Source organism: Strix uralensis, chromosome 1 (assembly GCF_047716275.1).
Source record: "Strix uralensis isolate ZFMK-TIS-50842 chromosome 1, bStrUra1, whole genome shotgun sequence".
NCBI lineage: Eukaryota > Metazoa > Chordata > Aves > Strigiformes > Strigidae > Strix > Strix uralensis.
Window position 1 is genome coordinate 15879921 of NC_133972.1, and position 17800 is coordinate 15897720.

At 37.5% G+C, this 17800-nt stretch overlaps 1 protein-coding gene across 1 annotated transcript in view; it reads left to right on the forward strand.

Moving 5' to 3' along the window:
• The window catches only part of CNTNAP2 (contactin associated protein 2), a 1208535-nt gene that overhangs the window by 656689 nt on the left and 534046 nt on the right, over positions 1–17800 (forward strand). Inside the window, exon 9 of the mRNA XM_074892371.1 lies at positions 13743–13892. Coding sequence (XP_074748472.1) covers positions 13743–13892 — 150 coding nt within the window. The remainder of the gene's footprint in view (positions 1–13742; positions 13893–17800) is intronic.

Consider the following 17800-nt stretch of genomic DNA (forward strand, 5'->3'; position numbering starts at 1 on the left):
TTGGAAAAGACATCTCAATTATTCATAATTCCTGAAGTGGCACCTTATTCTTAAGTACTGTGTGATGATTACTGACAGACATTTAGACTAAACTGTAAATGTCCCAATCTTTGCCAGATTTAACAAAATTTCTGTCATATTCCTTTACTTTGTTCTAACAGTGGCTGTGCCATAATTATTGCCTTAGCAATGGTCATTCCTGTTTCTCATAAAGTCAAGGTTCAGTTCTTACCTCCAAGATTAAGTTACTTCTGGAGACCTTGCAAACCTGAGCCACATTCTTCCCTAATATATCTACACGTGCAACTTCCATTAACTGTAAGGGGAGCTGCGCGTGTAAAGCTATTGGATGTGTTTTTCTTTTGAATATGTATGTTGTACAATGGAGTCCTAATTACTGATCAGACCCTACCTTAACAGATGTAACCATGTAGGAGTACTTTTGTTTTATTGGATGTTATTTATCAAGTACTTTATTTTTACTTCATGAAGAACTAACAATTTTTTAAAAATATAATTTATTAATTACATTCCATGTGCAAACTACAAACCAGTAAGGCTTGCTTTTATAAAGAGATGATCTCTTATGTCATAGTAGTAGTAGATGCATTTCTTTATCACTAGTGAATCTAAGTCTCTCTGTTTTACAAATTTAGATAGTCATAGAACATAATGGGACAGATTTAACACAGATGTTGAGAGATTTGCTCCTCTAGGTCCTTCTGGTGTGCCAACTTTAAGGAAAAGGCATATCTGCCCATATTTAACTGTCCTAATCACACACTTAAACCTGTAAAATATGATAAGTAGTATTGATAAATATTATCCCAGATAATCTTTCAAAGTATTTATATTTCTGAAAAATACATCTTTGTACGTGTATATTTTGCAGTGCCATAAGTATCTGTGCTTTACGCATGCGTATAGGAAGACTTCTTCAAAATAGCTGTTACATATTCTTTTTTGTAGCATGGGAGGTGATGTTAGTATGTTGCTTTGAGTTTTGACAATGATTATGTTGGGGTGAGCATTAGAAATTAGTGAACAAAGGATACTACTTTGTCAGAGTTGTGATGACCACAAAGGGACAAAATAGACACTTGAGAGGTAAGAACAAGGCAATTTTATATACAAGATAGAGAATACAGTATTTATAATTTTCCTAGCTATGCTTTTGTTGTTTTAAAGTCTTTTACTCCCATTATGCATTTTTCCATTAAGCAAGGTTTTAAGGAGATTGTACTGTGAATAAAATTTAGAGGGGTTATAAAAGTACTGGGTTTTTTACTCGTACAGTAAAAAAGGGGGAGGCAAATACTGAACAAAGGTCAAATTTACAAAGCAAAAGAATGGACAGCTCAGTTAAACAAATTTACTTCAAGCTCAGGAGTATGATAGTTAATGCTCAGTTAATATATGCAGGCTGATTGCCTCACTGTCAGATCAGATCCAGTAATTATGAGTGGGTACAGTATATATAAATAGAGTTGGGAGCAAATTCTTTTATAATGAAATCTAGTAGCAGTAACTGGGAAAAGCTACTGCCACTCCATTACAATGATTTTGATCATCATAGGCTGTTAGGTGTGAAAGATACTGCAGTTCATCTAAGGCAGGTCCCTGAAAGTTCAGGGTTTTTCCATATACTGACCTAAATTCTCAGCTGGTATGGATGCCCATAGGTTCAGGACTTCAGCAGAGGTCTTTTACTTAATTACCTCTCCAGTGATATTAACCCCAGCTGAAACTCCCTGTAGCTTAAGGACAAAGACATATTTGTGTGGATCTTTCTTTTTTTTTTTTTTTTAATTATTTTTGAGGCACATGATTTTAAAGTTGTATTGATAATGTCACTATTTCAGATCCTTTGTTACTAGCTAATCCTCTGTTACTAACTAGCAGATACAGGTATGACGTGCACATGAGGTACATATCACTCTGTGTCTCTCCTGTGCCAGCTTTCCCAGTGTCCTACCAGTCGTATTGAGAGGGCTGTTCTATTCCTGACTCTCCTCTGTTACAGCTGGTGGATCCAGTCTGGATTTCAAAGGTAGCACTTCTAGCACCCAGCACTGTATTAGTGCTCAGCTCTGATCTCACTGCTGTGCTGAACGATCCACTGCTGTGCGGCTGTATTTGAAAGAACTGCCTTTCCTCTCTCATCAGGTGTGGGCTGGAGTCATTCCTCATTTTCTAGGAGTCTGGGGAAACTTTACTGAAATTCAAGGTTCATCTAACGCTGTGGTAAGGAGAAGAAAAATAAGGCAATGTATATTTGAAGAATAGTTTGATTCCTTTTCAAAGGCATAAGGTTTAGTCATTTCTGTATTCCTCTTTGACATCCCTAGTGAAAGGTACAGATGAGAGGAAATGCTGCCATATTGAACTGGCAGGGAAACAGAGGGGCTGGAGACATTGTCAAGTTTCTTTGCTTCTTAGGACTTGTCTTATGCTGAAAGGTTGCTTTCATTAGATACTTCCTCCTAAATGAACACATGACATATGCTTTTAAAACCTAGGACTGAGCTTATGGACAGAGTCAAAGTACTTGCTTTCTGCTGAATTTCTTCTTGACTTCCAGGTATAACTTGCATTGTCCAAGAGCAGTCTGTGAAAGGCAATATTTGGTAAAATGCAAAGCAGTCTTGTAATGCTAATATTTTAATCATGTTTTTATCGTTTTCTTAGAAAAACACTGCCTAAGGTCCAAATATTTTTATTGTGGTTCTCTTTGAGACAGTACATTTTATTACATTTTATTTTATGTATACCTGCTACTGCGCCATTAACAAAGAAAACATAATGTAGAAAAACCCCATGTTTTTATTTAATAAAGTGGATCATTTGAAGTGATCATTATATTAAGACTTTACTCTTGTTCACTGAGAACTTTATTTCTTTTTTCTGTTGGCTTTCTGGTTTTGAAAAACATACACCTACTTAACACAAATGAAAAATTAATCTGTGTCAGCAAATACATGCAAGTTCCAGGGCAAACATATTCTTCTTGGGGCAGGGAGATGCCACTTGAACTTCTCCCTTGCAGTAGGTCTAATACCCCACAAAGTGCTATGGCGGGGTGGTGTTTTATCCGTTTTTTCCTTAAGGCTTTTGATAGACAAGAACAGGCTGTTTTCTTTTCAAATCAAGATCCCAATGTCCTCAGCAAATGCTTTCAATATTTTAGAGCTGGCTATGTCTGCAACAGCAAGCAGTGCAGCACAATAGGAGTGGATCTGCAGAGCGGAACAGTTCATGCTGAGACCTGAAAGCCCATGCAATGTCATTTGCACACTTGAGACTGGAGCTTGTTAGTTTGGACTTAGTTTCATCTGAAGAAAATACAGTCCTCAGGCTTTGAGACTGATACTAATACAAAGCAAGGTCCACTGTGTGGGACAGTTGCGAGTTTTCCTTTATACACACACTCTGGCAACAAACTAAATGTAGTTTACGTGTAAACCTGTACCTCCACCTCTATAGGTGTTCATGCACAAAACTGTCTTCTGCTGCGCGGAGCTCACTGCTTTTGTTTATGGCTGCAGAACTGGTCTAAAGCAAGGTTAAGTCCAGCCTCAGGGTGTCACTAATAGCGTCTCAACCACAGCATGAACAGTCATTCAAAGAAAATCAGTCTTCAGATACAGTACTGTTTGGTTCTGGCAGTGGAGTATTCCAAGTTTAAAGAATAAATGATTTAATGTAGTTTGAGTTTAATGAAAAATAATATTGAAGAAATAATAATTTATTGGTCATTGGTATTTGCTAGATTACGTTCACATTTGATTTTTTTTTCTGGTGGGGAGCGGTGGGTTTGGTTTTTCTACAGTTCATGCCTCTGCAATGGAGACAGAGGTTCAGCTAAATCCTTGTAGAAAGTGCAACATTGAGCTTAGAAGAAAAGTGCAGTGTTTCTGCTATTTATTATGTGAGGCATATGTACAATGAAGATAAAATGATAAAAAGGATTTTTTATAATAGGATTAAGACATGACAAGTGCTGCTATGTGACTTTCCTTTCCGAAAATATTGTGCCTAGAGCCTTGTATATCTTCTAAACAGGAGCGTAATGAAAGTGTTACAGGTGCTGATTTAGAAGTATTGCCAAATGAACAACGTACAACTGTTTCAGTGTACCACAAGTAAGGTAATAAAGCTCAGTCACCTCTTTCCCATCATATGCTTCAAGCTGTCAATCATGCATTGATAACTGCTAGAAAATGTGCATTGAAAGACCTGTTTGGATGTCTGACACATATTTAGATCCTAGTGTGGCAGAGTATTTAAAGATGTGCATGGCTTTTATACCCTTGGGTGATCTCCTACTAAAGCATGCTTTTAAATATTCTTGTTGATTCGGAGCCATCACTAGGAAGTTTGTCTCAGGGATCTCAATATCAAAACAGAGTTACTTTTGATTTTTGCTGTTGGTCAGAAAAATGCCAATTTACCTTTAGTCACGGAGTTTTTTTCTGCTTTTTGTATCTGCTTTTTTGTTACCAACATAACCCTCACTATTCTGGATTGTTTGTAATTTCGTTTGTACTCTGTTTGTATTCTGTAATTTGTTTGTATTCTGTTTAGGCCAAAGTGAAAGTGTTCAAGTTGGGCACCTGTGAGAAAATCTATGGAAATAAGAATTAGTCTATGCTCCTTTTCACCGAATATTTCAGTGTTACAAAATTAAGTTACATATTCACTTTCTCTTCTGTCTGGAATGAATGTGCAAAGAATAGGCACTGTCTCTACCAAGCTTCTGTAGGTATCTGAACTTGATTAGTTCAAAGATAAGAAAAAGCAAAGTAGGTTGCCTGCTGTGTTCTTTTCACAATTTAGCCATCTAAATAATAAATATATGGTAACTATTATAAATAATTGTAGTGACACAGAAGGGCTTCAAATTCAGAGAGGCCTCCCCCCAGAAAGCTAAAGAAATATATCTAATATGGATAAATGTGACAGAATAATAGTCATAAAACAAGTACCTTTAAGTTTCATAAGATGAAAAGGAAAGTTCTGGCTAGCTCACTTAAAATATTAAGATGCTGAGCATATAAAAATAGTAATAATTCAGTGCAGAATGGTATCTGGCAGGTGACTGTAAAAACTATAAAATGAAATTAAAGCTTTATGAGTATAATGCTGTTTCTAAGATGTTTTATTTCTTATAATTTACAAGAAAAAAATAAGAAAAAAGAAATATAAACCCTTTTCTAAAAGGCCAGAGGTTTCTTAGATGAAATCTGTATGCTGGATGAAGAGTAGTTAAATTACCAGTTTCGATAATGATTATTGAAATTATTTGAAACCTAAGAATAGATCAGATTTTGCATTAGCATGTTTGTGCGTTTAAGTAAAGAAAGTAAGTTGATTGTGTTCTATGTACTCTTATAGATGTAGATAACTGTTTTCAAGTCTAAAAGTTGATGATATATTATCTGGATATGGGCCACAATGCTGTATAGTAATTATAGTGTTGTCACGTTAAAAAACAGATAAAGCTAGATGCTGATCCGGAAAGAGTTTTGAGGAAGTTGGAAACAATTATGCTACAACAGATATGTAGCCATAGTCTGTTTCTTAGTAAAGATTAATCCTGGAGCCATTCATTGAGATGATTACCATTGAGCATGTACCAAATCCTGTGCATTTCCAGGGCAGCAGACTGCATTATTAGAGCCAACATTTTCTGACTTGACAGGGACTGGAATAGAGGAAGAGGGCAGTGGAAAAAGGTCTATTTGTTCATCAACAACAGCATCCTTCCTGCAAGCTGAAACACTCCCAATTCCCAGGTGTATATATTTACATACCTAAGGCACAATAACAACACTTTTTTTTTTTTTTTTCCTGAGCACAAGGAAAGTGAAAAGAGCAGCAGTAAGACGAGAGGAAAAAGTCTGTGCTTGAAAAGCTAAAATTATTTCAGCAGTTGCATGAGTTTCTACAAGTGTCTAAGCTTAGAATTTGCAAAACATTATTTTTTTCTGTAATGCAAGTGCAGTCTTTCATCTGGTTTTATTTGTTTTCAGTAAAAAACAGAACAAAACAATCATTACAAGTTTGAGCATTATTTGCCAGGTTTATGGTCCGTTTCAATTGAAATCACCAATAGCGAGGCCTCTTACAAGAATGGGTTTGAATGTTATAGTCCGCAGCACTGTAGTTGTATGTATTTGCTCTACTTTCAGTTTGCTGCACTACAGTATTAACTATGGAAATAGGAAAATTACCTACTTTTTAGTTTGTTTTGTTTTAAATGCATCCTCTATATATAAGGCTAGAGATATATTTAAAGCTACATGTTCATCTTTCTGTTCTGGCATTAACTTGCAGAGGAACCTCAGTATAAATAAAATATCATCAATGGGTGAAATTTTGGCATGCTTCCAACTGCTCACCTTAAAAAAGAACCCTGAGCTTAAACATGAAGACAGAATTTGTCATTACTGCTTAATTTTTGTTGGAGAACAGGGTTTTCCATCATTGAAATCCCTTCAAGGGCTGCATTTGCCACTGTCTTAGCTTACTGATCATCTGGACAGCTGAAAAATGAATAAAACTAAAAATTAAAAGGACTTTTCTGAGTCATAAATCCTAAATCAGATTATATAGTTAGATAGCTTATTGCATAAACTATCTAAAATATTCCCATAGAAAGAGCTGTGGTTTTGTTTTTCCAGTTTAAAAATACGATTAGCTACACACAAAAGCATGGCTCTTGTAATTACATCCTGGTGATTTTTTTTTTCTGATTGAATATTAATGGCATATATTGCTGTATATTTGAACACAGCTGAATGTTTCAAACAAAATATTGTCATCTTGTTTTCTTAGAGTTGGAAATATTGGTGCAAAATTGTACTGAATTAGAGAGGGATTAGACAGGAGTGGTAACTACACCACCATCCTCGGATGAAACATGGTGCCGGCTGGCTAAAGTGAAAGCAGTGACAGTGACCCTCAGACAGGGTGGGTCTTGCCATCAGCAAAGAAACTTTGACTGGATTTCTGGATTCCTGGATTACAGGGAATCCACACAGTCATTGCTGAATACTCAGGAAAGCCTCCATGCTTCCAGCACCTCTGAGGCTTGTTCGTGTGTCTGCTCCCTGTTCTGCTCTGGACTCTCCCCATCCTGAGTATTGAGGATTTCATCTCCTAATAAGAATTTACAAGAAATTACAATATAAAATATTTACTACAACAGTAGAAACTAAAGACCAGTATGCAGCCGCATAGCCTTACACTGCTTCAGTGCCTCATGGAGTGGTAATGGTACTATTCTTCCCCTGTTTTATTCTTAAACTTTTTAACTGAATTTTGGGTTACAGTCATACATGAAAATTACAACGAGGTTCTGTTCTGATGTAGCAGATGCTGTTGACTTCAGAAGAATTTTGTCCACGTGTATCAGCAGACTGTATAACCTAGCACTCATTAATAGCGACTGCATGGGTCAGTACCTTTTACAGGAAGATTTGATCACGCAAGATTAACTGTAGAGGAATTTGAGATTTTTTGCTACTATAGTTTTCTTCATGGCATAACTCGACCAGATGTTATCTTTCTAAATTCTCCATTATGTATTAAACTCTTGTACTTTTGGTATTCGATAATCTAGTCCTTCTTCCGTGTCTGTAATAAGCAAAACATCTGTTTCTTCTTGTTCAATCAAAGTGCTTACCTCAAGAGTCCTGCTTTTAAAATAATGTCATTTAAATAGAAATCCTAGATAGGGAGAATGCATTTCGTTAACATATTTAATTTGCATATGAAACCAGCTTTTCCAGAACTCAGCGGGGAATTTGTGGTGGCAGCAGTATGTGTTTTGTTTTTTTCTCAACTTGTATACCAGAAAGTTAGAGTAAGACAAAAAGAATGCAAATAAATACTGATAAGCTCAGAAGAGAGAAATTAAACTGCAGTGAGAAATCATTGTTGTGCGTTTGGGATGTTGTCCATTCTAAACTTTCTGGCTGAAAATTCTTTTAATACAAAGAGCCATATTCTACTCTTGAGTCTTGGTTTACAGAAAGATCTCAGTTAAACCTGACTTTTTTTAAGTCCAAGAAGAAATAATTCCTCAATATACATGAGGTGTGTAATAAAATATTAAAATAAAAAGCTCATGCAGCTGTACCAACTTATCCCCTATGAGAGAATATACCATGTATCCCAATAACAATTTAAGTCCCTGGAACAGAGCATTATCACATTAAAGAAGGAGGGTTGACACTACTGCCTCTAAAACACATGTAAATAGAAAGCAGATAAAAACAGTGGCAGAGATGAAAAGTGCTCTTAGTTATATCTCTGGGGAGCTCAATTCTGTAAAGACAATAGTGAGTACTTGCTGAGTGCTAGTGAGCAATCCTCATCAGCATTCATAGGTAAACTCCACGGAAAAATGTAGCAGTAAAAAGTTTTCTAAGCAAAGGTAAAATTGCACCTGAATTTTTATGGCAATTTTGGGCCAGAACAGTTGGGAATGTTACTGTCATACTGTAAAGCTCCATAAGGATGGTTAATACATGTAGCTAAGAAGATGACAGCCTTAACTCGTGTTCATTTTGTAATCAGTACAGGGAAGAGTTCATAAAGCAGAAACAGACAGGAATGATGCCAACTTGTAGGGGCAAATATTTTTAATACATGCAAAACACCAGTGCTTCTCTAATCGTGCCTCTAGCAAGCAGCTTGGACAGCAATGTCCCCTTAGTGTATTTTCTGTGCACACAGAGAGAATGTATGGAATTAATTTTTGCTGGTAACCTGCAGCTGTCCTCATGCTCTGATTTCTGTTCGGTCTGCTCTGCTGATCCACCTGCTCTGCTGATCCACCTTCCTCCGCCTGCTTCTTGCCTTGGGTCATTGCAATGTCCAGTTTTTCAGCGTGGTGGTAGCGAGCTTGGGGTGTTTTCCCTTCACACTGGGAGAGTATACCACAGATACTAGCTAGAAGTAACTGTGCACTTCTTAAGACTAGCATATTGCACGCTATTTTCACATGTTAATTCAGCAGATAGCATCACCTGTTTCTGTGCTTGAAAAAAAAAAGAATGTTTTGGGACTTTCCAAGATGTGCAGAAATCTGTGTTGAGTTGGACACACAGTTTCCCCCACCCCCTCAGGGCATAGAGGGACTCCAATTCACAAATTAATGGGTTGTGATGGAAACGATGGCTTTTTTTTTCTTTTTTTTCTTTCCCAGTAGTTAGGCTATTTGTTCAGAGAGAAGCTGAGCTGAGTTAATTTCTCTTTCTTTACATCTCACGCGTCCTAAAGAGGAAGCTGAACTCTCTGATAAAGATTAGTCAGGGAGTAAAACATGCAGCAATAAATAGCTACATAGTTTGCTGTATGAGATTGTCTCTTTAGCCTGCATACATGGTTCCAGTCCCAGTTCTAGTGTTATTTAAAATCTGACATACAAGAACAACATGGGTCTTGCAAGACTAATTTATTTATTTAGTGGGTACAGAGCAGACTAAAGTATGCAGTCAAAAAAGACAGATTAAAATAACTAAGGTATTTTGCATTTCCTGCGATACTCAGTTTAAAACACTTTTCTCGTTAGTGCTATCAGTTCATTCTTTTATGAAAGAATATCTTCAAGAGCTGAGGATGGCAAACTAAGGCTTATTATAAGAAATACAGGGAACTTCCAATGCAGTGACATGATCATCTGTCCTTTGCTCCATCAGTTGTTGTGGTGGGTTGACCCGGCCAGCTGGCGAACACCCACCCAGCTGCTCTCTCATTCCCCCTCCTCAACAGGACAAGGGGAGAAAATAAGACTGAGAAGCTCATGGAGTGAGATAAAGACAGCGAGATCACATACCAGTTACAGCTCCAAGCAAAATAGACTCGACTCGGGGAAAATTAATTTAATTTCTTGCTAGTTAAAATAGATTTAGATAGTGAGAAACAAAGACAATCATCATAGTAACACCTTTCCTCCTCCCTCTCCCAAGTTCAGCTTCAATTCCTCACTCCCAATTCTACCTTGTACTCCTCCACAGCTCCCTCAGGAGATACCCCCCGGCTCCAGGGGGGCTCCCCACAGCCTGCAGTTCCCTCAGGACATACCCCCTGACTCCAGGGGGGCTCCCCACAGCCCGCAGCTCCCTCAGGAGATACCCCCGGCTCCGGGGGGGCTCCCCACAGCCCGCAGCTCCCTCAGGACATACCCCCTGACTCCAGGGGGGGCTCCCCACAACCCGCAGCTCCCTCAGGACATACCCACCCCCCGGCTCCGGCGGAGACTCTCCAGGGTAATCTCGGGGGGTGCTGCTGGAGCCCCTCACGCCTCCTCCCGCTCTCCCCTCGGGGGTCGCAGGGCTGTTTCTCCCCTTTTCCCCTCACCCCTCGCTGCCGGGCAGCGTTTTGCCCTTTCTCAGCTGCGCTCTCCCCGAGGCGCCCGCCCGTGGCTGAGGGGCCGGGCTGGGTCCTGCGGTGGGGCCGCTGGAGCCGGGGGCAGCCCCAGCCTCGCCTCCCCTCACAGAGGCCGCCAAGCCAGCAGACCCCTACCAGCATCTCGGCACTTGCACCAGATAAAGTTTTCTGTGTATATTTACGTCTAATTCTGTTTAAACTGGCTAGAAGGTTTTGTCTATTTGGTGAACGATCTCAAAAAATTGCATCAACGCACGAACAGCAGTGGCCTTGAAAGTTACTGTTGTGAAAGCTTTAGGAGAGAGACATTTGCCATGTAAATACATCAAACACCACTGCAAATCCAATCCAGGAGCAGGAGAAAACTGGTGATGTTTTGGATGCCTGTGCGAGGTGGGCATGTGTGGAAGAACCCCCTGTAGGTGTGACGTCTTTTCTGTAGTCGCAGTTTGTTAAGGTGCAAAAGCTTATATTTTGATATAATACAAATGGTGGCGTAAGGTAGGCTGACACTTTCTTGCCTAATGTCCTGTTGTTTCTTGGTTTCTGAAATATCCCCCTTACCAGAGTGCTTTAGAGATATCTCCCTCTGTGACAAGCAGCTCATGCTACCATTTTTGTCCCTCGTGATTTAATAGCTAAGTTTTAATTTTGTCCAGAAGTCTCTAATCATTGTTACTCAGTTCAAGGCAATACTGAATACCTCGACTGATAAATGAAAGACATTTTTTAATGTTAGGTCATATCAGGCTAGAAAATTGGCATTTTAAGTATGTTCTGATAAACTTGAGCTGTAGTAACATGCTGTAACACTTTTGGTTTGGAACTATAAAAAGGCATATCTTCTTTTTCTTTCTGAATTTATTATCAGTAGAAATTAATTTTATCTGGGTTGTAATTGTGTGGTTTTTTGTTTCTTCGTTTGTCAAATGTAATGAAAATGAAGAGAGAGTTTACAAAGAAAGCAAACTTTTCTCATGTTTAGTATATTAGGTCTTTCATCTATTTTTACAGTAGCTGAACAAGCTCTGGTAGAAACATTTCTTACTGACTGTCCTCATTTAGGCCCAGCCAGCACCAGGCCACTCACTCACTCCTCCCCCTCCCCACGGCGGGATGGGGAGGGGAATTGGAAGAAAAAAAAAAAAAAAAAAGTGAAATCTTGTGGGTTGAGATAAGACCAGTTTAATAGAACAACACAAGGAGAGAAGAAAACGATAACAACAACAATACTAATAAGACAAATATATAAAGGGAGTGATGCACAATGCAATTGCTCACTACCCGGTACCCCACGCTCAGCTCCCCCGGTTAGATCCTGAGCATGGCATCCAATATCCCCTTGGCTGGTTCTGCTACAGGGAAATGATCACCTGCTTTGCAACTTATTTACTTATAGCAACTTACAGCAACTTATAATGATTTCTGAATATGGCTTAATAATCCTGCTTGCCCAGACTGTTCTGTGGCAATTTACGAAGGACTACTGTGTTCATCAAAACAAAGCAGTTTTCTGTGGAAACTTACCAAGAACTACAATGTTCAGCAAAATAAGAAACATGTCCTTGGAAAGCAGATGTGTTCTAACAAGTTGAGTCTTTGTAGAGTATAGATAGCCATATATGGACAGTAGAAATTAGTATGCCAGTGCTTTTAGATAAGATAAAAGGAGTAAACCAGCTGGAACCACTCTAGTTGTTCAAGAAATTGTCTAAAAGAATCTGCGCATGCTCCGAGGAAAAGTACAAGGTGAGAAAGACTACGAGCCTTCCTCCAAAAGACCCCCAAAGACGCCCACCAGGAGGCAATGCACAGGCACAAAAATAACATAAACTGCTGACACCAGCCTTTTGAACTAACCCAGCCTTACTTATGCATATGGATATTTGTATTATGTAATCCAATGAATATGTATATCCACACTCGATAAGTTTCTAGTAAAATGTGCTCTTGGTGTGCAAGCTTTGTGGAGAAATCCCCTGCGATGGAATAAACATACCTACTTTACAACTCTCTCTGAGTTGTAGAGTTTGTTTCCACTAATCAGTTCCCCTCACCTGGCCTGGCTGTGCCCCCTTCCCAGCTTCTTGTGAAAATTAACCCCATCCTAGCCAAACCCAGGACACTGATACATTTTTTCAAGAGGCTTCAGCCGCTTTTATTCACCTAAGGTATAACACTCCATGTTATTTCAGGACTTGATCTTGTATATTAAACAAATGTGGAAGCAGTGGGAAAAAATATTAATGAAATGTTTAGGTGTGTGTATTTGCCATGAATATTATTGCTTGTTCATAGAAGATAAAATGCTTTTGAGTATTTCAAAAGTTCATTTTCCTTTATACTTCTACTGATATTGTACATCCCACTTAATTTTAGAAAGAACTTAACTGCATTGCGTTGTGGTTTATTTTGGCAAATGACATTTTGGTAAGGTGACAGAGCACATTTATCTAGGTGGAGAAAACATCACTCCTAAGACGTGCTATAATTTAGAATTTGCTTTTACTAGAGTGTTTGCTACTTATGTGCTGGCTCAACATAACCTGCCTGCACAATAATGACCTGAACAAACACTCTTTTGCAGTTCTTCAATGGTAGTTTAACATGCCAGGCAAACTGGCTTCCTGCCAGCTGCTGGAAACAATGTAAGAAGTATATAAATTCTGGGTTTTTAAAAAGTGAATGAATGAACAGATCCATCTGCTTCACTGCTGTCAATATTGGGAGGATGCTGCTCCGCTAAGATTACGGTTTTTGGCAGACATTTGCTGGTTTTGCAATGCCTCTGTGATAATGTCTTCATCTTCTGTGACTAGCCCCACATCCCAAGAACAGGATTAGCTGTGAATTCACCTTCCACGTAAGCCTTTCCCCCTCCTAGTTTTTCTTTCCCTTTTCTTGGAAGTATCTAGCTTTTGATAAAGGTAGCAATCATGAGCATAATGTGCCCTTTGGGCTTGTTACTCAATGTAGTTAAATGAATTCATCAATATCTTTTCCTTCTCAACTTAATCATAGAAACAATTGAGACATAATCCTTATTAATAAAATGTTAAATATAGCCTTTTGATGGGAAAGGTGAGTGATAACGTGTAGTGAGATACAATTATACCTGACAGCATGGACATTTTGGTAGTTCCAACACTTGTATTTTTTATATAATGTTATTTCTTTTGTAATAGTTACTTTAATATCAATGCCTTGTTATCACACTAAAATGATTTCATTTCTGCAGTAGCCTTCATTAAAGCTTATATAACAAGCCTGGGAGACACACAAAACACTTAAAGATAATAAATATTGGACGAAGTAAAATATTCCAATGGTTTTTTTCTTCATAGGCTCTGGTCTCAATGATGGGCAGTGGCATGAAGTCCGATTCCTAGCAAAGGAAAATTTTGCTGTCCTCACCATTGATGGCGATGAAGCTTCAGCTGTTCGAACAAACAGCCCTCTACAAGTTAAGACTGGAGACAAGTATTTATTTGGAGGTAAAAAAATATCAAAACAAGTATCTGTTTAAAGTGATGTTGTCTCTTAATCTACATAATAGGTGAAATGGAGCTCAGGATGTAACTAATTCATGTAGATCTTAATATAGCTAAAATGGCTAGGTGCTGCTCATCAGAAAGTGAAATGCTAAGCTTTATTTCACTTCTAAGAATGTTTTCACGCCTCCTCATCCTTGCAAAAGAAACCCTAAAAAGTTCTGTACAACAGTCAGTCTAACTTGGAATGATTTCTCAGATCATCTCTGAACATTTAAGAGACCTTCTCTGAAAGGGGAACCTTCCATTAGTAGTTTAATTACATGGCCCTGAGAAAGAGAGATAAACTATCTTTTGAAGTTTGGAATCCTGAAGGCAAAAAACTAACATTGTTCAGGACTGGTCTTAAGCTTTCGCTAATTTCTTTAAGAGCTGTTATGATTGTGGGTAATTAAGAAGCTCTCATAAATTAAAGCCTTAGATTGTTCAGTATTTCTGTCTATTGACAGTCCATATACTAAAAAGAGTTTTTGCAAATTGTAGCTTGAATGTTTATTCCTCTTGCTCTTCTATGTTAGCATTTATGAAAATCAAAAAAGACCATCAAAACTCTTGGATTTTTTAAATACATATTTAAATTTCTATAATAAGAAGGCTATTTAGCATGCCAAAATTATTTTTGATATGCTATCTCACAGGGGAAGGTTGTTAAGGGTTTTTTAACTCAGACATATTACTTTTTGTACTGCTAGCCAGGTTTTTTTAAAAACATCCAATTCAGGAATGATCTGCAATCTTTGTTCAAGCAGAATTCTCAGCAAGTTCAAATGCTAAGATGAAAAAAGAGTTGTAAACTGTACTTTTGAAGTGTCCCACGCATGTGGAGTTGCACATGAAAGCTTCAGGCAGAGAACACAGATTTTAAAAGTAGAATTTATCAGTGTTGAAAACTGGAGTTTTTTCAAACTTAAAAGATGCATATCTAATAAAAATAAAATATAAATGTGATACTATAAATAATCATAATATTACCCAAGTGATAGAAAAGTTAGTGGCATATGAAGTACCTTAGGTAGAAAGGGAAAAAATCCTTTCAAGGTTATTCTCGTTTCATTATTACCTAATTCAAGTTGGTCTGTCACAACAGGTAAGCTTCCTGTTGCTGCAACATACGTCGTTTCCAATATTCTTAATTCAGCTAATATTCTGAATAGGTTGGGGCTTTTTAGCATGTTGCTTCAAATAAGAGTTCTAGCATAGCGAGTTGCCACATGCTAAAGCCTGAAAATTGTTTTGTTGTCAAAACATAGTACCTTCAATTTGTCAGAACAGTCTGAGACATTAAGTTGTTAAGCACACATAGGAGAAAATGAAAAGAAATGCCATATGTAATACATCGTCTGTAAAATTATGTTGATTTTGATAGGTAAAATCCCCAGACCATTATTACATTTTTGGAGAGAGATTGATTTCTTCTGAAATGCTTTTTACCTCTGACTCTTTGGTTATGAGGGATAGATTTTCTTGTTTCTCCAGGTAGTTTTTATACCCTTTCTCGGTCAAAATATGTGTTGGTTTGTTATCATTTCAGGCGGATTCTGAAATCTGCTTGATTTGTAATTGTTGACCTGTACTTTATAATTCCACCATCCTTCCATAAAAATGAAGTGTGCATGTAGATATTGTTCTAGTGGGATATGAAAGTCAGTCATGAATTCCCTGAAGCGTTATTCCCACATCTGTTCACCCAAATACATGGTCCCGTTGCATAAAATGCGGGGGTTTTGGTTTTCCTTATTATCTTATGTAATCTGAAAGCTCTTCTAAAGGTATATCAAAAGAATAGCAGTGTCCTAACCTTCATGTCCAATTTTATTTCAAAATAAGAAGTCTACATTTGCAACACTGTACTTTTGCATTTTAACTGTCTCAAGCTGTGAATCTGAGGAAGTTGTATTCCTGACTTGGATCTGAGGAACGGATTTATTTTAATATGCTCCCACATGAATATTGCTATATATATGTTACTTTGTGATATATATCTGTTAATTAAAGATTACTTGCAACTTAAAGCCAGTATTTTGGATACATATTAGAAACCTAATTTTTATATTCACGATCTGCATCTTATGAGGCAAAGGTATTTTTGTTCTATTCCCTCCACATATATGTGTTCTTCCTTATTTTTCTTTAGAAGCACTCCAATTTATGCTCTTAATAAGTAATATTTGCAAGGAAAGGATGTAGAGGTGAGAACAGTGAGGAACTTCAAACATTTGCACCACTTGGCAATTGTCATCGAAGAAGATGTTTTCATTAGATTCATTAGACATAAATTCAGATAAGAAAGTGTCAAGTAGATTTTTTCTGCAAATATGAATAATTGGTTAGGAAAGGGACTACTGCCTCTTGAATTTGGAGGATAGTATGTTTCATTTTTTGCAAACTGCTAGATGGCTAGCAGAAAGAATTATCTATTTTTTGGTGATGATAAATTTTCAGTGTGAAGAGGAATCCAGTAGATTTCTTTGCTAGGGATCTGAATACAATAGCTAAAAGTTGTACTATTTGACTATTAAACCTTTATATTATTAAAATTCAAACGTGTATCAGAGATGCAGAAGTTAAATGATCAGTTTTAAAGATATCCATGTTATGATAGTAATCCTATCCCACTGCTATATTTCTTGATCTTACAAAACACTGAGAAAGCTCAGTCCATTGAATTTGTTTGGAGAGCTTGTACAGCATTTCTAGAAGGCTCTGAACAATCTTCTGATTTAAGTTTTCCCATTTCATCTTTGAAAGAGATACCACATGTATGCAAATGGTTTTTTTCTCCAAACTTTCCCTTTCCCTGATTTCACAATAAGTGTGTCTCTCTAAGTTCTGCTCTCTTGGTGTCAATATAGCAAATATATTCTATAGGCAATGGTGTTGTCTTTGCTGAAGAAAAGATTTAAAGGTTGTATTTCAGCACTGCAGTACAATATTTTCTCAAAAATATATTGGAGAATTTAAAGAGAAAAGTAATTACAGTAAAACGGGTACTGCCTCAAAGTAGTAAGGCAGACACTAGATAGACCTTTTCTTTGAAAATAGCTACAGCTTTTACTGTAAGAGAAATACCACATATTTGAATGTGAGTTTTTGAGACAAGAGTTATCATTTTCATATATTGTTGTCATAACTTTGCACTGGTGATATCCCATAATATTAGTTTTATAATAAAATAGACAGTCTGTCAAAATTGGGAATGGATTAAAGATTGAGTGGGAAAGCAGAACATTACTATGCCAAATGTAATGATAAAACATTCCAGACAAATCAGAAATATTAAACTGACTTTTACACAGATAGGTTTGCAGTGACGTCTCAAAAAGTCCTTAATATTCCTCACAGTATTGAAACAAAAAAATGACTCAACAGTAAAGTTTTTACTGTTAAGCAGGTATTCTTTATTAGCAGCGCTGGGGTCGCCCTGGGGATTCTCCACCATAAGGGCTCCCAAGAACTAGCAAGGGACATCAGTTTATATACACACAAATTACACATATTCATTAGATTTCATGGAAAGGGGTGTCTTATGATAATGAGTTCCCAGCATTCATTTACATAGTCCAAGCATGCCTAGTGAAAATAGAGTGAGGGTCTTCAGTGGTCGAGGGGGAAGTAAGTAGTCTTCTTCACGGTGTTTGCTAGTTGACCCTCTTTCCAGAGAATATGCTGTGAAGTAAAGTCCGTGTGCCTCCTTCCTAAATCAGCAAAATCATCCTCCCTAGATAGTGTCTCCGTGTCCTTTTGTTCAAGTCCCCCTTATCTTAGATTCCCATACTAGGAGTTGCCCAAGTGTCCATTGAAGGCCTTGAGTCTGCTCTCAGTGATTTAGGTAGAGAGTGTTTTACTCTGTC